At 39.5% G+C, this 27,099-nt stretch overlaps 1 protein-coding gene across 2 annotated transcripts; it reads right to left on the bottom strand.

Moving 5' to 3' along the window:
* Positions 1-9,166: 9,166 nt before the first annotated feature.
* tspan17 (tetraspanin 17) lies at positions 9,167-23,924 on the bottom strand. Of its 2 annotated transcripts, XR_010165128.1 has the most exons (9): positions 23,333-23,924; positions 16,760-16,810; positions 14,798-14,944; positions 13,855-14,025; positions 13,226-13,351; positions 12,736-12,783; positions 11,008-11,124; positions 10,509-10,751; positions 9,167-10,362 (listed from the first exon to the last, which is right to left on the bottom strand). XR_010165128.1 is itself a non-coding variant. In XM_063876221.1 (8 exons), the coding sequence occupies exons 1-8, from the start codon at positions 23,417-23,419 to the stop codon at positions 10,686-10,688; spliced, it is 813 nt and encodes a 270-aa protein (XP_063732291.1). In that variant the 5' UTR covers positions 23,420-23,924; the 3' UTR covers positions 9,167-10,685. The 2 variants fall into 2 exon arrangements, 1 of the variants encoding a protein (XP_063732291.1); XM_063876221.1 differs by having other exon boundaries at positions 9,167-10,751.
* Between the last annotated feature and the right edge of the window lie 3,175 nt (positions 23,925-27,099).

Here is a 27,099-nt window from a genome sequence, read left to right as displayed (position 1 = left end):
ATTTCGACATTCAATTTCAGCGCTGAAAATCACTTTTCCGCTTTCATACGCACAGTCAGAGGCCGTAGTGTTTGTCTTGCTGAGAGGGACTCCTGCTGAGGCCTTACACAATGCATGCTGGCCGCCCACGTCTGCTGCCGATAAATACATGTCGCTCAAAGTTTTCTGCTGTTGTTCATATTCTATTTCTTAGCAAACTCTATAACGCCACACAAAGTCATATATTTCAGGAAAATGTCATCTTCTGTCTTTGCTCAATAGCAGCTACGTGATTTGCATTTTTCATTTCTAGTTTTAATATTGTTTGAATTAAGCAAGTTAATCTGCAAAGAAATATTCAATGGTGGTGGTTGCAGTAGGATTGCCAGAGAACGTGCTGTTCTCGTTGTGGAGCTTAAAGGGGAGAATATGGTTTAAGGTATTGGCTCAGAGCTCAGGGGGCTATAAAATCCAGAAGACGAGAGTTTTGGCAGCCAAAACCAGCGGACCAGTTAAATAGGTGCAGACGCTCGGTGCACAAATCTGCTCTGAAGTTGAAAATATAAATATGGCCGCCAACAGTAATGACACGACCAAGGCCACGGTGCTCACTTGGACTACAGTACATCATTTAATATATAGATCGTTAACCACACATCATTCAAATAGGCTAGCGTTAGGTGTGATGGTGTGTGTGTGTGTGTGTGTGTGTGTGTGTGTGTGTGTGTGTGTGTGTGTGTGTGTGTGTGTGTGTGTGTGTGTGCTGGATGCAGTAAATGTGTACATGCATTTCTCTGATGATTTTTTTCTGACTGAGATGCACAGTTGAACTTTAGATCTGTAAAGAGGCAACTATTTTGGAGAATTGTTATAAAGAAATACCTTGTTTTTAGGCGTCCGGTGCAGTTTGTGATGCTATCGATTGCTTTTTAACAACGTTGAACCTGTTCAGTCGGTGAGAGATTTCGCTATAAAGGTGCTCGTAATGCTTGAAGTGAAAATGTTGAAACACTTGTTTTAAAGTTCACACATGACAGTGGAGATATGAAAGAGCCTTAGGGCTTGCTGTACATTATGGTATACTTGCATTCCTTCTTTTCAGACTTTAAAGGATTTGCAGATTCATAACTTTATTTGTTACATACACAAATATGTGCAGGTAACCACAGAGTCCACTTAGTTTAATCAGCTGTTATGCAGCCTTTGATCATATCACATGATTTTCATCAGCAGATGAAGTTTATCCAGTTATCATAGAAAAGAACATTTAAATATTTTCTAACTATTTAAGAAGTTCTTTTCAACTGGGCAAACTCAATCTGTATATGAAGATTATGTGAAAGCTAGATGTTGGGGCTTTAATTGTGACTGAAATAAGTTGGCTACAAGTCAGTAAAATGTCGGTGAACTTTCTTCAGTAAGGTACAATGTCATGGTCAGGACTGTTTGAATGAATTATTGAGTGTCTGTACACGTGTTTCCGTAAATGTGTGATACATGTGCTTTTTAACCTCCTTCATCCATTCCTGAGAAGGACAAAGGTCCCTTTCATCAAGGTTGCCTCAGGGTTTTAGTGTCTGTGAAGGGTTATTCCGCTTATGTCGCTCTCAGCTACAGTAGCTATCAGTCTGTGGCTCCACTTAAACCAAACATAAGAGATGCTTGATGAAATTGCCTTATTTTAACATACATTCAGGCAGGAGATAAACAATTCTGCAACACTTAAGATGGTAAGGAATAAGTCGAAGGTATTGAAGAACCTGTGCCTCACAAATATGATCAAGTAGGACTTGTTGGCAGCTGCATGTGTTACGTAACCTTGCTTTGATGATATATAGAGGAATTATGTGATTATGAGCATACGGCTGTGTGGATAGGAATCCATATTTCATGCTAAATAAAGCTTAAACTGCTTGGTACATGAAGTGTGTAAAGAACTCTTACTGCACTTCACTTTCAGCCTTTTTCAGGATACCATTAGCTGATCCCTTCATGCTGGAGTGTGACATGATTAATATTCTGGAAAGGCAGCCATTGCCTCGTTAATTAACACGATTCAAGCCCTTTAAAAAGCTTTACTTTTTACACTTTAGTTTTTCAGTATTTATGAAGAGGAATAAGACATATTTTAAGCACTAATAATTGTGTTTTAGGGCAACTTCTTCAAGCTCTAAGATCACACAAAAACAGGGATGCACTGATCTCATGTCTGTACTGTAGATATGAAGAAAGAGGCGGTGCACAGTTAGCCTAGCTTAGCATACACACCGTCACTAGCCAAGAAGCACAGCATTCCTGTGTCTGTCCACAGGTAAATCAAAGCTATACATCACTGTGTCTACAGCTATGTTAGCTGGTCAGTGAGGATGAACTTTGGCAGAGACAATGCTTACATGCAGACGATTAGCATGACATGTTACTGTGTTCACCATCTTAGTTAAGGGTTAAATTAAATGACATTTTCTTTTCAAAGCAATAAACAACAAATTAGGCCAACAAGCAGAAAAACTAGCAATGAAACAGGCAAAAGAGAGAGAGCCGTATCAACATCTCTCTCAAGGACTTTACAAGTACGCTAATTCTGCACAAGCTGACCTTAACCATGATGACTGCATGTTCAACTGCAACCATTCCCAAGCATGTGTTTATTGTAATAAATGTAACTGTAGCGAAACCCCATTAACTGGTTTGCATGTAAAACCCGTGTCACCATAAGTGGCCACACACACACACACACACACACACACACACACACACACACACACACACACACACACACACACACACACACACACACACACACACACACACACACACACACACACACACACACACACACACACACACACACACACACACACACACACACACACACACACACACACACACACACACACACACACACACACACACACATAGCAGAGATAAATATTCGAGCTAAAAATGGCTGACATGCAATTAGCTCCTGTGTGATTCTGTCTTTAAAGCAGAGCCACTTGGGTGAATTATGGTTGGCCTGAGAAGGTCTATCCTTCAAATTAACCCCACGGCACGCTCCTGTGACCAAGGTGCCAGCAGATTAAGAGCAATGCTCTGAGTTTTGTGCTTGGGCCATAATCCTTCTTCTTGCCATTAATTAAATTCGCCTCTGATTCGATCACTGTTTTTTAGATAATCCAGAAACTCATTCAATTACACCATCAACCGATCAGGTCCTGTAGACCGCAACAAACGCCACTGAGCTCAGACACCATGACCTCATTGCTGTCTACCTGTCTGGTTTGGAGACCTGTTTTATTGCAGATTGTGACTGTTTGAATCTCAAAGGATAAGAGACAAAAATGTATATTATTTTCAAACTACAAAAACACATAAGGAGGAAGGATCCCAACTTTTCCTCATATTTAAAATATTTCGAGCAACTTCTGAATATCAATAAACTTCCTGATAATGCTTCATCTCTGCCCTAGATGCTCTCAAAGAGTGCCTTTAACACACCACATGAAAAGGCGAGGAGCTGAGTGCTGTCATGTGATGTCTGTTTCTCCAAGTTAGCTGACGCACATGTGATGTCACCCGTTACTGAAAGGGCGCCTTTGACAGTTTGTTGGGGTAAGTTTTCTCTGCAGAGCGCATCAATAACATCAATTGCTGTCCTTGCCAGCGGGACAAACATCCCTGTCTTGAGGCTGACATAGCCCTACCCTCGTGGAGAACCACAGGAACTTTTCCCACTGCCTCATAATGGGTTGGTGTTCCTGGATGGCTGATGCTCCTTCTGATCAATCCTCACATCTGTTGCGGGTTGTCCCCCTATTACTCGAAAGTTGTGGGTTTCATTCCCGTGTGAACCAAACATTTGCTACGCTTGCTTAAATGGTGTAACAATGTTTAGGTTTGTGATTTGTCCATATAACTTGGGATGGAAGAGCTTAGACCTTGCACAGGGGATTTTTTGCATGGGAAGCATGGATTGTATTTATCTTACACAAACTTTTGTTTTTGGATAAATATATTAGGTTGGATTCAGGGTGACACACTTTTGGGAACAAGAGGCCTTTTTTCTCTGGGTGTTGAATGGAGGCCACACAGCTCATTTAAGATTGCGAAATGAGTCAACCGTATTCTTTAATTGGCTTATTCCAAACTGTGTGGATCTAACTTAGCTACTCAGAAAAGGATTAAAACAATTTGGTGAAATCCTGAACACAAATGGCTCTTGGTGAATGGACTGTGTCAGACACAGCCTGACTGCAAGGATGGCCGCTGCTGTCATTCACATGATCACATCTGTATGCGACAAACTGAAATCTAACTTACATTTCTGCAGGGTAAAAAATTAACAGCATTAAGATCTCCTTGGCAAAGCAACTCAAAGTCTTTAGATCAGTAAAAGACCCAGAAGTTAAACAAAACAGCCAGAGATAATGCAGTTAATGTTTTAAACATACTGTATATACATATATATAATATATATATATATATATATATATATATATAATATATATATATATATATATAATATTATTTATATATATATATATTATATATATATATGTATATATATATATATAATATATATATATTATTTATAATATATATATATATATATATATATATATACGTATTTGTTTTTATACATGTGCTATATGTTCAACATTGTGTAGTATGTCGATATGTTTTTTATACGTTCTGTTACTATGTGATTGTAATGTTCATATCTGTTTTACATTGTTGCATACATGTGTATTCTTGACCATATTTCACATTTAAAATGTTCATTATTAGTTTCTTTAACATTGCATTCATATAACATTGTTTTTTAAAAGGAAATTATCTTACTTTGTCACATTTGACAAATTTTTCTTGGACTTCTACACAATCTCGATCTACAAACCACCAGCACATCGATTCAGGCTTCAATTATGACTCTGCTGGAGCTTGAACTATCTTTAAAGTGAACTAGATGGAAACTACGAGATAACAGAGTAACATGGAGCAGCTGTAAATGTACACTTACATTAGGAGGAGCAGATGCACTATCATGCTTTGTGCCATGCTAAGAACTTGAAGCAGTTTACAAAGGGAGTTGCAGATCTGTGATGCAATGTGGCGATTACGTTTTTAAACTTTTCTTATAAAAAGGAAATGGAGAATGTATGAAGCAGTGATATCACTTAACCATATCCTTTAGATAATTTGAACAGTCTGGTTTTGAATGAAGAACTACAGTGCAGATGTTTGATTGTCACTGCACATGATGTTTCCTCTGCAGATAAAAACAGAAGGCCAGTCGTATTTATTGGACAGACTTAGCTCATGGTAGCAGCTGTGCTTTAAATCTAATCAAACATAATCTGGGCTGCAGTCGCTGTCCTTGCGGCCATCAAGCTGCATGTTTTAAGAAAACAGCTGCAACACTAAATTCCTGCACTTTCAAGGATGGCTAGGTACACAAAAGATCATTCGCTGCCATTCCCCGTAGCTAGGAACCAGAAAATAAAAGGACATATGAGCTCTGAAGCCAGGAGTGTTTTGTTTTTGAGCTGCTTGTTAAAATTCAATGTCAATAGTCTCTGAAGTTGATGGAGAATATCTCTTTGATCTAAACATCAAGGCACAGCTGTAATAGCAGGTAACTGAGTGGATTCTTATATCTGCTTTCAGCTCTAAGAGAAGGCACTAATGGCATCAGTGTTACAAACACTAATTTCCTTTTTTCTTTCAGCAGTTTTTGCATTGCGTTTGCAGCTTTACAAGATTAAGATGAAGTCACAGCAGCATTGTGTCAGAGCCTGAGCTCAATGCCACTATTTGTCTCCCTCTATTGGCTGACTCATCCATCATGTGATGAATTAAAAGCATTTCCTAATCAGAGAAAACCTTAAAACAACATTCCAGTGTAACTGGGACAATTAGTGTAGCATTCATTCCTCATTTTCTATCGGGAGAAAAACCGCACATCGCTGATTGACCCGTTTCCACACAGTTCAGCTGTGGAAGAAATATTCAGATACTTGGTAAAAGCCAGGGTAAAGAACATTATTGACAAAGTCATCCATCTACTTTTATCAGAAAAAATCAAAATCACTGACAGATGTAATACATGTTTGATTATTACAACAACAACGACATTCAGATGATCATGTTTTAATGGAGTAGCTGGTCCAGGTGGAAGCTATTTAGTATGCGTTCTGTTATAGAACAGAAACTAATGAACAATACACTGAATATAGTGTTCAATAGTTCCTGTTCAAAAGCTGGTTATGTAGTTTTAATCTGCAAAATAATCAGTAACTTAAGATATCAAATATATAGCAGTAGAGGTATAAATTAGGAGACATTTTGAAGAAAAGTAAATACAGTCCTCGAGTTAACCTACTGTCCATCCAAAGAAAAAAAGGAGAGACTCATCTGTTTTCATAAATCCTTTAATATATGAAAGAGGCAGATTTTAACACAATATACAGTGTAACAGACCATGTCCCACAGCTTTCATGTACAACATTTCTTTACAAGGCTACCCATACACGCAGACAGGTCTAAACTGAGAGAATGGATCGATAACATGGTTAGTAAAACTGAGAAAAGATATTCATAGTGGTTTCTGAGTCTTGACTGTAAACTCATTCAACGTTTTCTTGTTCCAGTCGCATCACGCTTGTGTCTTAAACTAATGTCATTAATGTAAATGTACTAACATCTGTAATATTGCTGTTAATATGCTCACTAATAAGTAAATCATGCTGCTTCTCTGTGCTGCGATCAGCATCTGCGCACAATGAGGTAAAACTTGTGAATGTCAGATGTGCTGTTTGATTATAAAGGGAAATATCAACAGAAATTGCATCAAATTAGGCTTCAAAACTTGATAAGGATCAGAGGACAGATGGGATGAAAATGAGTCATTGAGTATTCATATGCGTAAAGGAAAACAGTTCAGTCAAGTCATCCATAAATGAATTTGTAGCAAAAATAAGTTCCACAGCAATAAAGAAAGATCAAATCCTGGAGAAGAATGATGATTCTGATGATATTCAGAAACCGTTTAGAGCTACTGAAGAGAAAATATTGTTAAACTGGTCGTTTCTGATCATTTAAATTCTTTGTGATTGCATATAAACGTTTGCACAGACGCCTTCAAACATAGGAAATGGAATGTTCATCTGCTTTCATGCTCACGAAAACACATTTCAAAATGTAAAAAATCAAATCTAAACCAACACAGAAGACGACCCTTTATTTCACATTGCCGAGCTTCACTTGTCTTGTGCATTGCGCTGCATAAGAACAACTTGTAACGGAGCGTGGAGCCGTAAGTCTGTGCCGATACAGACTTAGACATTCATGGTATGCATAAGGCTCCTCCTTGGGAATGATTTAACTGCCCACAGGGAAAGCATAGAAATGAACAGGGTGTTTCATAATGCAAGGCCATTATGATAAAGGACAAAGCCTAATTAGCATTGTTTTCTCCCTCCCCCTTTCCCCTACATTAAAGGAATACAAAACCAGAATTACCCAGAGCTGTTAAAACAAACATACACCACAAAGTCACCTTTGTTGAGTCTGCATATTAAAGCCATGCTTCTAGAAAGGCTTATTATGGCATTATTGTCCTTATTACCAAGGTGACTGTCTGATTATTGGCATATCCATCCAGACACGGCAGTGGCTGCAGAAACAGAGAGAGACAGAGAGCGAGAGAGAGCGGGAGTGCTTTTTGTTTAAGAGCTGCAGCAGAACTGACACCCGTGGCCTCCATCTGCCTTCAGCCAGATCCTCAGCATCACTCAAAAAGGCAGCAGCCCAATATCTTATCATGTACAACAGAATATTCTCACATGCATAAGGAGAGGGTGTTCTTTTTTTTATTCAGGGAAGGGGTGTTTAAGACCCTGAGAAAGCACTTCCAATTAAGGGTGATTTAGTGAAAAAATAAAAACACTTCAAAGCTTTGTTGAATTAACTAATGACACATTATTCGTTTCAAGCCACTTCTCAAAAAGATTAAGCCGGAAAGGTGTGGAGGGAAAATAAAGACTGTTTTCATCCAGATCTTTCTCGACTCCAGTGGGACAGATTGATTTACAACGCTTCGTGAAATCAAAGAGGCCCACACACATTTTTAGAATCAGAGAGAAACCCCGGCACATCAGGCAAACGTGGCAACTTTGGGTGGGAATTTCACTTGTTTCTACATTTGATCTGACGGGGTAAAAAAAGAATGTGTGTTCTCTCCGATCGCTCAAGGGTCTTACTCGTGAAATTACACCTAATGCGCTGCAATGAATGAGTCTCTCCTACGGAAAGTCCTCCATTTTAACTGAGATAAGTCATTAATTCACTTCAGAACCACGCATTGTGCTACTCTGGATCTAAGCTAGGCTTGTTGTTTTGCATTGTGTGGATCTTTATTTTTTTTCAAAGGAGCCCTGAGTGTAAAAATACATCAAAATGACAGGCTCAGAGACGGGTGCAGTCAGATCAGATAAAAGTTTTGAAGAGGGAGCGTGTGGGCGAAAGCAACATGCCTCATGTAAGCAAAGCAGGTGATCATAAAGTGCTGCTCACACTCACACACACACACACACACGGAAGCAGGGTTGGTGTGCTGTTCACAGAATATTAACACGACTCATATTTCCCCTTACATGCATCACGATTCGTCATGTTTCTTTTGGCAGACAGTCTGATATATGTGGCTGTGTGTGGTCCAGTAAAGCCCACCCAAATCATGCCTGTGCTACGTGACTGAATGCTGCTGCGACCCGGAACAACTGTCAAATGAAAGAAATGTACAAAAAGTGAATCAAGTCATATCAGAAACTACATTCTATGAGGATCATGGACGAAGTTGAAAAGCTGCGAGGGCAACTTCATAATGTAATGCAAGTCTTATACTTATAACGAACCAAGGGCAACACAAGCTGAGAACAAAGTGAGAAGCAAAATTCACTTCAATATTACACAGCCTGGAAATAATAATGGCAAATTATTCAATGCCATCATCATGTGAACATTTTTGTTAGCATGGTTATTGTACTACATATCAATTATCTAGGCTAGGTTAAAGCAGCATTCACGTTATATTGAGGCTGTAGCTAATAATAAAAAGCTCACAGCATGTTTTTACTATTCTATTCAAAAACCAGTCCAAACAAAAGACACAACATTGACTAAAAGATAAAAGCGGTACTGTAACTTTTTTAATTTCTGTTTGACTTTTCATTTCAACTGGCACTTCCCACATAAAGGGACAATAAATTCACATTTTGGCTAGCTAGAAATGCTAGTTGTTATAATGGCATTCCTAATATAATCACAATATGTAGCCCGACAAATCATATGCATTTAGCTCGTCTGATATTTTGTTTGGTCTCCAGAAGCTTGTTTGCAGTGGACTGATGTTTCAGAGGTAAAGCAGGTGTCTAGTGAAGTCAAAGAATGAACCCAGAAAAACAAACAAGTCTATGAAAGGATAGAATATAAAGGATTAATAAAAGGACATCTTTAAAAAACAGACAAATATTCTTATTTCATTATGCAGAGATCAAAACATAAAGACAAATGCGGTGACGTAAGTCAAGTAAAAAAGGCCCCAAACCAGCAATCCCATGTGCCTGAGGGATGCTCAGAGATAACAACATCTCCACTATCTTTAAACCCTTTCCCTGTATAGCATAGTTCTACCATCCTAACCACACCAGGCCTTTTCATATAATACAATACAACTTCCTTCAGTAAATCTACAGATAATACAATCACTGCAGGGCAAACAGGGCCACTTTCGAGGAACTGTCAGTGTTCTGCATTAAGTTACTGTTTAAATTCAACAGACATGGATGGAAACTAATAAATATGCTTCTTTACCAGTGGCAGAAAGCACATGTTTTCAGCCAGGCCCTGAGGTATTGTGGGGGGGGGGGGGGGGTGCAGGAATTCCATTTAAGAGCACAGGAAAGAGAACAATATATCACTTGAAATTAATGGCACTTTTTTTTTTTTTTACATTTTGAGTTAGAATTCTCCTGAAAACATTTGAAGTTGCAGGCTTGACCGGCCAGTGTTCAGAGTCTTTTCAGTGGTCATAAAAGGTCACAATGGAGGAAAAAAAAACGACACGTGACGAATCCGTGCATTTGTTTTGATGGGTCAACCAGGCGCCCATGATTCCCCAAAGCAGGAAGTGGTGACAAGCACGTTTAAAACAGGCTGAAAGAGATGTCCGACCCCTCACTGAGGCTCGGTGACAATGTCCCGCTTGACCGTAAAATGGAGACCTATTGTCCCTTTTCCTATGTTTTTGTTGGTTTATCCATGGCTTTCAAACTCCCAGTTGAGAGGGGTCCATGTGCAACTGCACCCCATAAATACACTTGTCTGAAGAACAAAATGAGAAGAAACATAAAAAAAGTAAGAATCTAAATATAAAGTAGGCAGGACAGTCTTCTGTATATTTGGGTTAAAATCCCAGGAGAGTGGTAAACAAAGTGTTGAGTGTTTGGTTTGTGTGGGATGTTCCTCACCCCATTCAAGTGTCTCTGATAAACAGGGAAGTGTCTGCACGTTTAGTGTGAGAGTGCGTAGGTGCTGCTTAGCTCAATAGCAAAGTAGACAAATTTGAAGGTTCTATGTCTTCATTGTGTGCGGTGTTGACCTGGCTGGGCAGTGAGGGGCGGAGCTCCCTCACTTCACCTCTCATGTCACCAGTTGGCTTTGACAGCTCTCACGTCGCTCACCAGGTTTTGAGCAAGGCAGATACCAAAAATCTGAAGAGGAAACCACACAGGAGTCAGGACATTATTTCAAGAGCTGTTTGGTGCAAATTAAATCAGAATACAGGATGTTGTTTAGAAAAAAAGAATGCTGTATTGCAGTGGTTTGCTCAATAGTACCTGCTGTCAGCACTAGAGGGCAGTCATCATACAAAATCACACCCAAACATGTATACGTTTTCAGTACACACTTTATTATAAATGAAATAGGTTCTCAATAAAAAATACAAGTCAAACATGGACTTCTTACCTGTAAAAGTGCAATACCAACAAAGATTCCAGCTACAATAATCAGGTTGTCCTGAAGCCACTTCTCAAACTGTCCCACACAGCCCTTGGTATAGATATATTTCTGCCGGTCCAGCTCCTTTAGAACAACAGAACAAACAGATTAGAAGTGAATTCATAGTAAGAGTAAATAAATTGTTTCTTAAAATCCCATTAAGACGATCAGCTCTAAGAGAGGACACTGGCTGTTTTCATCTGAACCCTGAACTCTGACTCATGATGGACAAAGCAAACTGACACATCATCAATCATCATAGCAGTTTGCCCACTGTCTCTTTCATAGCTCAGGGGGGCATGAGGAAAGACAGATGGTCGCGTCACTCTGAGATTACAACCCGGCAGTGTGTGCACATCATGGAGATATCAAGGCCGTGTAATCAGCTTCTAGGCGTGCCCCTTTCTGGACTGAGCAAACAGGCAGAAGCTGCTTCCTGTTACCGGACAGATGTCTGCTTGTGTGTCACATGATGATGCATGTCGTCTTTTCAGAGATGGGACATAAAAAGGTGTAATTTAGAGCTGCAAAGACTCTAAACTGGGGGGTAAGAATGGGTGTGAACAGGAACCTATACAATACTCTCTTTGTTACTCTCCAACACAAGTCAACCCAGCAAACACTTTGTTCTCCTGCAAAACCTGAAAGCTAGCTTTCAACCAATGGGAGGTAAAGGGAGCCCTTTGGCAGCCAATAAAAAAGCAGGAAACATGATGTTATTCTGGCTGTGAACTTCCTCTGAAGCTATTTCAGCCCTCTGCTTTTTTTCCTGCGCCTCTGTCCTCCCCATGTCTCCTGCTCTGCCTCAGCCTGCAGTCCACACAAAGGGGCTGCTCAGGAACTGGCTGCACATCCCTGATAGCTCCAGCAAAATGTCAAAGGCCAGGACGTCAGCAGAAGAGCATGCAGAGAAAATGAATTCATACCAACTCAGTGGCAGGTGGTTCACTGTATTGCAGTGCACCTAGCAACAGCAATCTTCCTGACTGCAGTGCAGCGAGTTGTAACCACCACACCCACACACAGAGGAAAAGGAACGGACTGGCATAACCCACTGCGTCGCCAATTACAGAGTGTAGTATGGCTGCTCTCAGGGCTATAACTGGAGCCTAATTATCCCTGTTAGAAGAACAATCTGTTATTAAGGCAAGAAGCACGAAGGGGAGCCTGTGTGTGACTTAACCCTGTACACACACCGTCTGCTCTGTTGGCTAACTGCTTCTGGGTTTACTTTTTCTTTGCGTGCATTAAGAAAAGGGAAAATACATATTTAATTAATAGATGGGAGGTAGAAATGTTGAGGACTCTTATTTGCATTAGTTCCACTGAATGTTATTTGTTATTAACTATCACATTTGTGACTGTGGGTTTGAGAAAAGCTATCAGGACCAATACAAATGAAGCGGACTACCCCGGCCTCCACGGACGCTCAGACCATTTCAATCAAACAGGATTGAAGCTTGTCAATCAGCTCGCCCTCAGGAGTAATTCCATTCAGCAGCATCGGCTCATTTTAAGCAGAAATCACACACTGCCTGCCAATCACCCCCCCCCAGACAGCTCTGTGAAAGCAAGGTTTAGCTGCTATCATTTTATTCACATTTTTAAATAAACTATCAATATTCATTTTGAGACCTGGATCCACATGGGACTGAAAGTGTTGTAAAATAATGGTAAAAGATTAGAGATACAAACCAATTTAAGCCGAACATCGTAACCACACTGCGTGTTGATGACATCCTCCTGTAAGAACACACAAAAATGTAAACTTCATCTTTATTTCAACTACTGGTCACAGAGTTTGATATTCTTAATGCTCATTTCAAGTCTGAGGGACAATTAAATTAAAGAACAACTTGCCTTTAAAGAACAAGTCTTGAAACAAGTTATTGATAAACCATGGGTAAACTGTGGCTTGTCTGAGAAGCCCCAAAATTATTTTGTCAACAACATTTTAGAAAGAATCAAAAAATGCCCATTATGAGTCCAAAGTCCACAATATATAAATCTTAAGGTGTTCCTGAGATATACTGTAATGTTTACTAGAGGCATCAAACCCTTACATTTGATTGGCTTAAACCGCTAAATTGCAGATAAGCCTAAAACAGATTTATATATTTTGAATTCAGACCACGATGTATAATTACGCAGGATTAACCATGCATTTTAAGGCTGGATGACTCACTGCAGGGTCTTTGACACAGCAGGAGAAGGGGACTCCACAGCGCTCCCTGCTGGGGTTCAGCTCTGTGCAGTTGAAGTAGATGTTCAGGTTCCAGTCGTCGGGCCCGTGAGCTCCACAGCATGACCACTGAGACAGCAGAGACAACAGGCAGAGATTTAGCAGCTAACTCCGGTTAACGGACAGGTTTATTTTCTCTGATCTGGTCTTGAAACAGCTCTTTAGATCAGGGCTCAAGTTAGCCTGGGTGGGGGTAACCAGCTTACTGTGGCGGGTAGCGACAACAGATAGGGAGACACAAATGAAGGGACAACAGCCGATCTAATCGCCTTAACTGTGCGTCATGACAGAGCCCACTGATTACACACGGGACTCTATTATCTAAACTGTCTCTTTCATATAATTGAATAATCATTTCAGAGGAATACAGTCACATTAATCATGAGCTTTGCTGAACATTTATATTGTATTTCTCCTCTCTGCTCAGTAGCTGATTCAAGATAAGCTTTGAAACTTGTATGAAACAACATTTCTAAAGAAGGGGAGTGAATTTTTCCAGCTGAGCTGTTAAAAGGAATGTTCATGTGGCAATCCTGTTACAAACTATTTTCAATCAGTAGGTGTGTACTCACATATTCCTGGGCAAAGTCAATAAGATTCTGCAAGTCGATGTCATCTCGGTAGGCCTTGACATTGTTGTTGATGAAAAAGTTGAGCTGGTCTTTGATCCAGTCTTTAAAGACGAAGGCAAGGATCCCCGCGGTCAGCTCCAAGAAGAAGATCAAACCCAGGAACACAGAGAACTGACGCACACAAACATGAAACACACAAGCAGAAAACAATAAATCTGTCACTTCAATCAGGGAATGTGGGCGCCCCACAGAGAGATCCTGTTTCCTTTAAGATCAAAACATTAAATCACATTATTTCTAGTAAAAGAATTAAAAAAGACAACAGCTCTGATGAAAAGTTCATGCTTAGGTCTGGTTATGGGGCCTGTCCTGTTTGCTGAGTGAGAGTATGGCAACAAATACCGCAGTCCCAGAAGTGCCGTTATATCATCCCTTTACAGTAAATGTAGCAGGAGACGGGGCTAATGATAAATGCACAAAAGCCACATTAGCTCCTCTCTCAGACGCCTGACTTACTGCTGCTAATGGACATCGGCTGGAGTTAATAGCTACTCGGAGTTGCAGCCAGCAACAAGGCAAGTTTTTCTCCGTCAGTCACATGTGGTTATCAATAAAGCTGAACACAAACAAGCCTCCCAAAATGGTACCATCATGGCTTTGGGCTTTAGGATCATTCTTCCTTGTTTCACAGATCAAAGGCAATGATGATGAAAAACATTACTTGATGAAAATGTCTTGGTGGCTAATATAGCATGGATCATTCACTTCTAATGAAACAGGACGTGGTTGCCTGAAGAGATAACACATATTTGTCACATGGAACCAGCCATAGCATTTGGCTCGGGTGAGTCAAAGTGACACCTACTGCAGACACAGCCTCGGCTCTGGTGTGAACTGCAGACTAAGGGGGTGTGAAGTGCCTGAATTGGTGTCTGTGGCTTACAAATTTAAGCAGGGTGGTATTCTCTCGTAGCGCTCCGATGCAGCCGGCAAAGCCCAGGATGAACATGACCGCTCCTACGACAATGAAGAGCCACACTGGGTCGAAGCCCCCGAGGTCTGTGATGGATGACAGATTGGCCAGTACACCCTGAGGCAAAAGATAAAAGGGACAAAAAGATTGGTTAAAACTCTGACAATAATACTTCCAAAATCAAACCTTACTATCTCTTTTACAAGGTCCAAAGTACAGTCATCTCTCGACAAACCACAGTTAACCTTGAGAAGAGATTGTGATATCAAATAGTGAGAATTTAATGACACAGCCACGAGGCAAACTGGTGTTGCACTGCTCAGAGATGCAGAAGCCGTGCAGAAAAATCTAATAAAAGGCAATACTGTTATTTGATTAGAACGGTAACTACCAAGTGTGTTGCTTTCTAAACACAATAACAGCTTTCCAATTTAATCAATTTATCCACAACACAATTTCCCTCTCTGGCAGATCTCTGTCAGACCTATGGGACAAATAACTTTTATCAGAAGAGACACAGTCCACAGCCATCAGCAAACATTCACTAACAGACATCGGTCCTTCCTCTCTGCATATCCTGCTGCACAGCCCTGAGGCCACAGTGGGTCCGACATGTTTTCCTGTCAGTTTTTGGTCTGCATGATCCCTCGCATTGACACATCTCTCAAGCAGACGCCAAAGAGCGGGCTCACGGTAGGATGAGTCAATGTCACAGGGTAGCACATTAGAAGGAGGTGCAAAAAATGCTTGTTCATACATAACTTGTGTTCTGGTTCATGCATGATCTCTCACCACCTCTTCATATATCTCCTTCCCTTCTTGAGGTTATGTATATGTGGGCCTCTGCAGGCGCCTGCTCTCCCATATCCTATGTGCTTGTCACATACAGTGCACATGTCAAACATTTGAAGCTAAAGCCCAAGAAGCTGAAATCTCATTCTGCTTAAAGTAAGCTCCACTGCACAGAGCTAAGGGACAGCGATATGACAGAGGCATAACTGCGTTCTGGTGTTTTTGTGGCACTTGTGCAGAATTAAGTGCCTTCATTTTAATTAAAGCATGAAGCCCAGGAACAATGTAGTCTGGCTGAACACAGCAGGCTAGAAACTAATCGTCTTAGTCACTGAGACCCAAACTCACCACCACTGTGCCTTTCCAGTACCCGCTATTAATCATTTGGCCTAATCCCTTTAAATTATTCACGCTTTTCCACCAAGGTACTCCGATGCAGGCCTATTTGTACAGAGTTCATGACCAGACGTTACTAATCGGTACACGCTTCGAAGCTGGTGCAGCATTTACGGAACAGACTGGTACGATTTCTAGCTAATTAATGAACAAATTGACTGTTAACTTGATTGGAGGGAGTTTTAAATATGGTCATGAACCACTGCACATGAGAGGTTAATGGTAGCACCTTGCCTTTGTAGTTAGTATACTGAAGAGAAGAAACCGGAACCATTTTCAATGCAAATTTAAGGCATTTGTTTTTGGCTGGAAGGAGATTGGAAATCTGAACTAATGTGTCCTTATGTGTACTATGCTTATTACTAGTTTCCGGTTAACTGCGCATCCATTGGAAAACCTATTGGCCCAACAAATGTCCACTGCAGCAACATCATTTATTTCCTGAGACAAACCTGACTTGTTTACCAGGACGTCTTTCCGGTAATATGCCTTTTAGGCAACAAAGCATTACAGGAATAGTGCATTTATTTTCCACGCCACTTCTCTCCTAGCCACTATTTTCATCTAAAAGGTGTGCCAATTTCACTTCCAGCTTATTTCTGCCGGAATATGGAGAAGAATTTGAGCTATGCTGTTGAGGCAATCATGTATTTCAACAGTGTGTGTGTGTGTGTGTGTGTGTGTGTGTGTGTGTGTGTGTGTGTGTGTGTGTGTGTGTGTGTGTGTGTGTGTGTGTGAACTCACCTTCTCCGCCCATGCCCACAGGCCAATGGCCAAGAATGCAGCTCCTAGTAACTGTAAAACAAAGCACACAGAAGACACTTCACTGTCAGGTAGAACGCTGGTAATGAAGACACCAATATTTGACACTAAATAAGGATCAGCCAAAGTTAATGAAATGAATAAAAACTGTCTTTATCTCCGAGTGATAAATGAACACATCTGTCTATCAGGAATGTGTAGGTGTGGTTCACAGTGATGTCTCCGCGGGAACACACAAACAAACCAAAACTTTCTGTTGTTAAACTGCGATTGATCCGTTGTTATCTATGACATCGCCTTTTCCTACAGCCTCACCCACATCACAACAAGTGAAAGAGACACATCTCTCAGTGAGAGTAACCAGTATTTTCTAAAACGTGAAGATAACTTTAGAGCTTTGAACCAAAACGGACAGCTGAGTAGATTCCTTAACTTGCCGTGGAAAGGGTGAATCACTAACTCTGCAGGTTATTGCAGGTTAGAGTCATGGCACTGCTCCGCTTAATAGGCTGGAGGATCTGATATCCTGAGGGTTAAGGGAAATCCCTTCGGCTGTAGCTTCCTGTCCCAGTGAAGGATGAATGTGGGGCTCACAGTTTAAAACGTGCCAAAATGAAAGAGATCTTCAAAAAGCACAGACGTTGCGGCTTGAGATAGCCAACTGACTATTTTTTGAAAGAAAAAGAACAATACAAAGATAATAGTAATATGTATAAAATCGTTCAAAGCCCTTTTCAATACATCGACATTAGGGGACCTTTTTTAAATGTCTTTCGATTCTGTTTAAAACAGTACTACTGGATTTGACTAATACTATTAGTAATATACCATTCCTAGAAATATTGTTTCATTTCAAATAACTCCCAAAGTCAACATTTATTGGAAACAAATGAATGTCATCATTTCTAAACATCACAAGATCTTTTATAATGCAATTTTCTGCTTGTATCCGTATTTGTTGGCATTAGAACATTCTCGAGAAAAACACTTGGATCTCCCAGTTGAGCAGATAAAGGACACACTGAAAATCATAAAAAGACCTCTAAAAGACCAACTCTCCATTTAATCTGATAAATCACTTTAATCAATTGAGGAATTTGTCTTTTTTCTCATCTCTTTAAGAGTGACGGCATCATCAAATATGACGACAGACACTCATAGCTTGTAAACCTAAACGTAAAAGCAATGCCATTTCGAACCTACTCACTAATCAGACAGCACTTCAGTAAAAATCGCCCATTTCTTGGTAGTGGGTCTTTACACGTATAATGTTATTGTCAAATTAACTGCTTAGCTGCTGCGAAATTGTCATTCCTAAGAGATTTGGGATGGTAATTAACTTAACTAAGGCACACCGTAATGGCAGAGTCAGAAATATAATCGCTCCATTGAAATTGGATTAAATCATATTGTTGCGAAACTGATTAAATCGGGAAGCAGGTAAACTCATGGCAATCCATTAGCACACTCAACAAGACTTGCCGCAGGGCATTCACACACTGTCAGGTTGTAGTAAAGGGTGAGGTGGATTTAACTGGAAAGAGACGTGGAGATCAGGTAGAAGAGATTAGGCAGACAGTCAGTGGGATTATTAAACCAATTAGCGTCCGAATCTAAGTAATCCACCTGGATTAAAAACTGAGAGAGAAAACAACTCTTACCTTACAGCATGGAAGCTACTGTTACACAGGGTTTAATGTTAGTGAATGGTTCTGTAGGTCATTTAGTGAAAATAAAAGTGGGATATGTTTTAAATATGCTATGAATATTAGCTTCCAAAACACTGTTATGTTCATTCAGGGCACCAGTTAAATAATGCCCCCAAATATGAAACATAAGGCAGCACAACTTATTTTCAAATGAAAACTAAATAATGTCTGAGTGTCATTGCAACAAGCCTTCCCCACCGTTGTAAAACAACAACACCTGCATTTGTTAAACAACAACTGTGCGCTCCAAAACCCATCCCACCAAATTACTTAGTATGCCAGAAAAGAAAGAGGCAGACCGCAAAGGTTTGTCCTTGAGAGAACCTGAAGGCTAAACTGAACCTGCGCCTTCCTTTCAAAGGAGGCACAAAGCCCGAAACCAAAGTTTCATCGAAGGGGCAACTACATTAGAAAATGTGTTATACATGTTATCAGCAGAAAGTTGCCCTCAATGTAGCTTGCATTTTTATCACTCTGTACCAAGTTATCCACCAACATGGCTGTAAAGGGAACTTCACAAACATAATTATTCTCCAAATCAAATATAAATGCTAAAATAAGGAACGGTAGCACTCATGTCAGCGTTGAAAAGGGGAACACAACTTTAACTGAGGGAAGTTGAGTTAAGTTCACAGCAAATATACAATTTTGTATTTTGTAAAAGGAAGAGCTTTTCCAGTAAATATCTTCTTTGAACTATAGAACTAAACAGAAAAAAATGCGTCTTCACTCTGATGCTTTTAAAATATAAAAATACATAAGCCAGACAAAAAAAAAAGAGTACTTCTATTATATATGGCCAACTTCGTATTATCAAAAGTATCTCAATGCATGTCATGTTGCATTTCCCCTGTCTCCTGGCTTCATTGTGGCGTTATTGAAGGCAGCTTTAAGTGAGACAGCATTAAGCTTTCCAAACCTAGTGCCTTGTCAGTTTGGATTTCTATTTCTTCAACTATGTCTCTATTCCTTTCATAACTAGTTATCTGAGCTCAATTTCATTTATTTATAAAATGGATAATTATTGAGTCTCCTTTTGGATACGTCAGCCTGTTGAGTCATACAAAAAATAAATAACTCAAATGTAGCCAATTTAAGCAGGAATTCCAACTGTTACCTCAAAGTATCTCAAGGCAGTGTCTGTTAATATAGCCTAACATTTATTTTCAGCAAATTGTGTACCTGTACTGCAGCCACACATCCGTCATGGGAAAATAAGGTTAGGATTGAAGTGAAATTGACTGAATGAGTACATTGGAACTTAACTGAACCTGCCTTTGTGCAGCGCTCGCTGCGTTTTCTTTTATCTAACTTTTCCCACAGGCCGAGCAGCCAGAGTCATATTCAGGTCGGTTGGTGGCATTGAAGAACACTATCTGTGGAAACTCTGTCACTGCTTCCCTAAGAGTAAAATGACCGACTGACAATATTTTAGCAAGAAGTAGATAAAAAAAACTAAGGATTTAAAATATAGATGCTAAATATAAAGGAGATCCACATTAATCCCTTTAGCAATGAAACCAAGAACAGCACCGTAGTGCCTTTTTGTTATTGCTTCTGTTTATTCGTAAACAAAGTGTTTTAAAGTTTCTTGAATCACAACGGTTGTACCAAGATACGTTTTTCTGTACAATGTTTTAACATTATATCTAAACTATGTGCTTCTATCTCTGAACAAATAAACATTTTCTGGAACTAGATGTCTCTGTATGTGCTTCGTTTGTTCAAATCAGAATTTTCAGGTTTATTTTGTATTGCTATCAAGTGCCCCTGCAGTGTGTGTGTCCAAGTGTGAGGGTTTCCTCTCCATGTGGAAAGAGCGATTATCAACACTTGAGAAGCGCTCCCTGAGCAAGCTGATCCCATTAACCTCAACTAACTAGCATACAAACCAAGCTCCACGCTGTCTGGACACACACAAATACACAGGGTATACTTACTCAAGTGTGACTGCCTTTTCGTTGACTTTCTAAAAAAGCTGAATCCCTAATATGGCTGGCCGTGTGAACGCAGCCATTCCTAATGACATGATATCAGCGTCACTTCTGATTCTACAGCAAGAAATCACTTTCAGATATTATGCACTCAAACTTCACAACACTTGGAAAAATCAATTGACATATGCCTGATTCATTATAACAGCATGTAAAGAAAAGTTTCTAAGCCAAATTATATCTCAGTATACTGAGACTGAGGCTAAAATGCAGAGAAGTTAGTTAATGTTCAAAGCTTTTAACTCGTATCAGGCTTATCTGGATATAGTGTTGACCTAAATGAGATATAAACACTTTGACATGGAGTATGACAACATAACAAAAAATAAACCAGAAAAGAAGCTTTGCCTTCCATACTAGAAAAAACACACACACACTCGTCCTCAGACATAAGACTACAAGAGAGGAAAAAAGTTGAATTGTGATGCCTTTCCTTTGATAGGCTGAACACTTGTATTATTGAGCACCTGTTGATTAAAGTGTCTGTCCTATTTGAATTTCCCAGATTCCAATATGACATATTGCATGTTTTTGTTGTGTCTGATAATCAGTCTAAAAATCACAATAACTACTAAGACACCAAACTGTTTTTTCAATCAGCGGCATTTATTTTTCCAAATATTTTGTCAATTGACTAACTGCTTAGATAACTAATTATTCCTGTCCTACGACACGCACAGACAAAAGCCTGCAAAACAAGGCTTTCTTCCACTGCACTCAGACACACGCTGCGTATGCAACATGTGAAAACATGAACCGTTTTACATCATTATGTTTATTGAGCGCCGTGTTCTTAAATGGCTGTGTTCTCACTTTTATTACAACACCTACATCACCTAATATTTACAGTCACACTTATAATAACACACAGCCTGCCTCCAACCAACTCAGCAACTTGGTAACAAGCTCTTAAATACAGCAAATAGAGCTTCTAAACCGTTCTGCAGCTCAGGCAGAACATATGATTAATTAAGGGGATGTTTGTGAGGATTGTGTCTTTTGTGAGGATGTGAGAAGGTATATTGTTGGCTGAAAATATCTGTCAGTCAACAGCGAGCATGGGGCAATGGAAGAATCCCAAACTAGCTTTTACTACTCTAATTTGTTCACAAAATGTAAGGTCTCACAAGCATTCCGTCTCAATTTAGACAGCATTTTCAAGCCTGACAAGATCACTATAGGAAAGACAAATGGTTTGATTTGGGGAAAATAACCCCATCTCTCTCTATTTCGGCCATGCACTAGCTTGTCTGTCAAATCGTGTTTAGCAGCGCACAGACAAGGGGAGAACATCTTCTAGCGATTATTAACGGAAACAGCCAGCGAGCTGGAACTTGTTGTAGCGCAGACATAGGACTGTTAGCTTGGCCTCAGTGTCAATACAGTTTGAAAGAATACAATATGAGTCAGACACAACACTATGGCCCTATGACTCAATATTTCCTGGAAGATTGAATTACAGAGCACTTCTCATTTGTGAGCCAATTGTAAAATGACTATGTGCATTGCTTCAGTCTGAGGCATGTTTATCACCTCAGATTCAGTAGAAAAAGACAGAGATAAAGTTGTAGTTTGTGATACTCCTACATCTTGAAGGGGGAGTGTTAAGCAACGAAGAGGTGGTGAAGGAAGAAAGAAGAAAAGGAAGAGATCCAGATGCATGTGGATTCCATGTGCCTGTTGAGTCTGTCAGAACAAGCATATGGAAGGGAGAAAACACAGAATCACACCCTGTCCTCCCCCCAAGTCTTTGTTATCACCAGCCCTCTTTGTGCGTTTGTGGGTGTGTGAGTGAAAGAAACAATGCTATCCCACATAGCCCGAGCACTATAGTAATGGAGGGAGTGAAAAGGGGTGCTTGAAAAGAGGAGGCTGGATGGTATTCAGGCCCGTGTGGCCTTTTCCTCCAGCTTCAACAATGTGTGGGAAGACCCTATGGGTCACAGAGACACGCCATTCCTTCACCCTTAGACATTATTATACACCAGCCGCACAGACGCAATGCAGACGGGCAAGGAGGGTGGGGAGAAGGACACTGAACAGAAGAACTTTTCAGACTTAGAAGGGATACATATGGAGAGAGGGCATTGTGAAGGAGATGTGCTCTCACTTGTCCCTGATCTTACAATACAGAATCATGTCATTTCTCAAACTCAAACACAATGGTACCAATCTTTACTGCCAAGTCAGAGCAGGGAGAGAAACTAACATTAGTACAGCTTTTGTTTAAGTTAGTTTGTATTTCCACCAGCCATCCACTGTTATAGACAATCAAATCCTCATTAGTGGTCCCTTTACTCTTGTAGAAACTATAGTTACCCAATGAAATGTTTATACAGCATATTGATATCTGTGATTTAGCTTTTCCCAAATATGAATAGCTACTTTCAGGATTTCATGAAGGGGAAAAGATGTAGCTGGCCTAAAAGTAAAAAACAAACTAACAGTACAATAAGTGGACGTCTGCTAAAGAAAAAGTTAACAAACATTTTTTTTTAAAGGTCATGTTAATAATGCTTTAAAGAGCTTTAGAACATATGACTACTATCCTACACTAAAAATTAATTAGTTACTTCCTGTAGGACAGTGAGGTAAACAAGCTAATCTGTTATACAATACAAAGCTTAACAACAACAACAACAACACATGGCAAGAGAAAGCACTCATTTAATACTTTTCTAGTAACTTAAATGATCGTGTGAGTAAGACCTAAGGATTCATCTAAATCCAAGTTGGCCAACTCCAAAGGTGCTAACGTAAAGCTATCTATACCCAAATTTATGAGACTTTAAGTTAGCAACATTAGCGTTAGACACTGACAGGAAAAACAAAATAAAAAGTGTATTACTTACCCAGAATAAAATGTTGAATCCAAATAAGAAGTATTTCACGCAGCAGCTGACTTCTGCCCCTTTATAATGATAGTGTTTTCTATTCATTCTTCCAAGTATAGTGGTGGCTAACTGGCAAGCTAACTAGATGACGTTGACTACTATGGTTGGTAGTTTAAAAGCTTAACCAAAGCTTCAGTTCTTGAACTACTGAAGCCAAGGTTAGCTGGCTCCATCAGCTACACGACGCCGAGTTTACTCGCCGGACAGCGATAAGTAAATCAAACATATGCGGCTAATTACCTTTTCCTCGCTTTAGCAATTAGCTTGCTAGGCCAGCTAGCTCGCAACTTCTATGGTTAGCATTAGCAGCTAACAACAACAAATGCAGGGACACTTTAAGGCACAGGCATTCATCTGCAGTTCAGTCAATATTCAAGTTGCCTGGCGTTAGCTTCACAGCGTAAATTACAGCGGGAAATGGAGATACTGCTGATGGCCCTTCAGCTAAACGCCTCCTCGATTATCTCTGTTGCCGCATCGTCCCTTGAAATCTTCATCCTTGTTGTTTTGTGCAGTAAAACAAGCCCCTGCTGTCAAACGAGGAAACCACTGCGCTGGCGTTCGCCCTTTTCACCTCAAGAGCGGCCTCTACTGTCTCAACACAGGTTTCACTTTACTGAGTGAACAGCATAAGCAGCTATACTAAACATATATCTAATTGCATATGCCTGAATCGAGCAAACACATGAAAATAGCTATACTTAGGTTAATAGGTGCAATGGCAGCGGCAGGGATTGCAAAGGTTCATTTTTGTTAAAAAAAAAATAGAGAAAAGTGGATGTTCAGCAGTTTTGAATACATGTTGTTAAATTTCCCATCAATGGCATATTAGATATATTTAACAATGTGTAACCTTCTACTGTTTGTTTTATGGTGTCGTTTTTTTATTTGCCAACACAACTCCGTAGAGAAAAGAGTGTTGTAGAAGGCAAACTAACTTTTAAAACGTTCACGTCATTTTATTGGAGGGGCTGTGAAATGCATTAAGTGACATGATGAAATATAAAACATTGTTAAAATGTTGCTGTAGGGTTACTGTGAATATGAGCACCCAGACCTATACAGCTGATGACATGCCAGCTTATTTGCAGTTCTCTTGTCAGCCTTTCACTTTTTGAGCTAAATGAAACCTTTGATATCTAACACAGAGATATCACATTTTTATCCCTCAACAAAGTTGTGCCAGAAATGCAAAAGTTATATTCATCATGAAATTAAATAAGTGAGCATCCAGGTTACTAGAAATGTGTATATTGCTCACCATATTGTGACTAAAAATAAGAAGATTATGCAAGTTTGACTAATGTGGACACTGACAGGACCAGAGTACAGAACTTACAGATATGTTGGCTTGTCAGGAAAAGCATTAAAAATGCTTTTAATGACATGAAAAATGTCAGCATTTGGTTATTCCCTTCTGCTATGATGTTCTCAAATGTCTGCAGTGAAAAATCTATGTTTTGACTGATATGGATTCTTGCTTTATTAAAGGGATACCAAAGTAAAATAATACTTCAACAGTTTTTCTTCATCGTATTTTCTTGCCTAATTTAATGCTATCAGAAATTCTTCAAAAAAAAAAACAAAAAAAACTTGAGAGTACGTAAGAGAAGTTTATGTTTTTGATACACAGTTCCATGAAGGCCACATAACAAGTTCAAACAGTATCGCCTCATTTTAACTTCTGTCTTGGGTCCTACAGATGGCAGTCTTTGAACCTGTGATAAATAGCTTTGATGTTCTTTTCACCCCAAGGAGTTACTGCAGGACACATTTCATTCGGATAACTATCCCCTTAAATATGTAGTATGTTGCACTGTGAAGCATGATGCAAGCCTCTGTAAAACCAAATAAACAATGTTAGTCTACAAATACCGTGGGTGATCCTGCACAAATGCCAGCAGTTAGCTTATTTCGAAACATAGTTATTATAATGTTGTAGGAATTTAATATAAAAAGAGGTTGGTATTTGCTTTTTTTGTTAATGGGACTGAAAATAGGCAGTTCAAAACACATCAATCAAACTATTTAACCACAATAAAATGTCCTTGATCAACTACAATTTTAATGGAGATGCTGTTGAAGTGCATTAAGGGGTAATGTAAGGATCAGATGAAATATGAATCCTTGTTTAGTTGGTGCGGTGCAGGATTACTGCTGCCCTAAATTTTTTGACAGACGTTAACCTCACTTCAAGTGTACACTAAAGGTATCTCATTAAATAAAGTGTTTTGTATTAAATGATCTCATGAATCAGGGATTCTTGAGACAAGGGACAAAATGGGTTTTTAATTTCTAAAAATAAAATGTTGATTTTTCCAAAATATATCTATATATTATATTTGTCCCAGGTGCTGGCCTTTTGATGCTGTTGAAATACAATCTCCCAGGTTTAACATTTTAAACATTTTTTTCATGTTTGCTGGACAAGCCTGGGATTTTGTCAACACCGTAAGACACAAAGAAACATAGAAATATGTATTTTGAATAAACTTATTGCAGTTATTTTGACTACTGGAGGTTATTTTAATCTGTGTTATTCAATCCATGTTTTTAAACTAATACTATTACTTTAAAATATATATATTATCAAGCTGCCAATTATTATAACTGGGGAAATATACATGTTCACATTTATTTTTTAATCTCAAAAACAAACAATGTTAGTCAGCAATACAGAAATTACACATTTATTTAGGAAATGCAGTGCTTTTGTTGAGATAATGTGAGAAAATGTAATAAAATATCTTTTTAAAAACAAAAATGAACAGAAAACTCATCTTATGGAGTTGACCAGCTGTTTACGGTGTTGACGCACATCTTACGGTGTTGACGAATTAGAAGAGAACTGGAGATAACTTCATTTAACATGGCCATTGAACTTCAAAAACTCAACTTTTCAACTGTAAAATTTCAGGATAAAAGGCCATTTAATATCAATCGTTATTTTTGCACTCACACCCACTTTAAAAATAGGAACTTGGCAGTAGGCATATCGGATCTCTTGAAAAGTCCATAAACTCATATCTGATCTATTGAACAGTCCATAAACTCATATTGGATCTTTTGAACAGTCCATAAACTCATATCAGATCTCTTGAACAGTCCATAAACTCATCAAATTTACAGATCATGGAGAAAAACACTAAGAATATTCATTAATTCAGCCTTTGGAAATGGAAAATTCTCTGTAAATCTTGAACTCATCTTATATCATGGCATGAATTTAAACACCTGGCAACAACCGATTGAAAAGGTCCTCATCTAGGAAGTCCATGACCTCTGAGGAGAGCTGGTAGATATCCCTTGTGCGGCTTGTGCGGACTGGTAATGATGGGTGAATTTTGACTATGATGTCAGTAGATGGAACATAGCAGACATCCTGGCACCCTTGTTTCCTTTGGAAACGACTACATGGCCCATGAGGGTGGAAAAAATCCACTTGAACATCCCCTTGTTCTTGATCTGTTTTAAGCACTTTAGCCAGCCACCAATTGTAGTCATAAACCACAGCAAGCCAATCCTCTGTGTTGATGTCACTCGGCCCCACTGCTGACATTAAGCCCTCAGGTGCTCTGGTCGGCTCCTCCTCCATTGCCTCCACTAACATGGCAAGAGGACTCTGAACAGCCCGATGCTCATCTGCATGCTGTGGTGTGTGTGGTGTGGTGTGGTGTGCAACTGGATTGTGGTGGTGTGCAACTGGATTAAAACAGCGGCAGATT

Source organism: Eleginops maclovinus, chromosome 23 (genome assembly GCF_036324505.1).
Source record: "Eleginops maclovinus isolate JMC-PN-2008 ecotype Puerto Natales chromosome 23, JC_Emac_rtc_rv5, whole genome shotgun sequence".
Taxonomy (NCBI): Eukaryota; Metazoa; Chordata; class Actinopteri; order Perciformes; family Eleginopidae; genus Eleginops; species Eleginops maclovinus.
The sequence above is the reverse complement of the archived record's forward strand: the minus strand, read 5'-3'. Positions and strand labels throughout refer to the sequence as shown.

What these genes read in the sequence shown, in the direction of transcription:
- tspan17 (XM_063876221.1), bottom strand. Translation starts at nt 23,419, where the DNA reads ATGAATAGAAAACACTATCATTATAAAGGGGCAGAAGTCAGCTGCTGC. An exon ending in ATACCACCCTGCTTAAATTT is followed by an intron (nt 14,026 to 14,797) that starts GTAAGCCACAGA and finishes TGTGTGCGTCAG; the next exon opens with TTCTCTGTGTTCCTGGGTTT. An exon ending in ACGATGTTCGGCTTAAATTG is followed by an intron (nt 11,125 to 12,735) that starts GTTTGTATCTCT and finishes GTTGTTCTAAAG; the next exon opens with GAGCTGGACCGGCAGAAATA.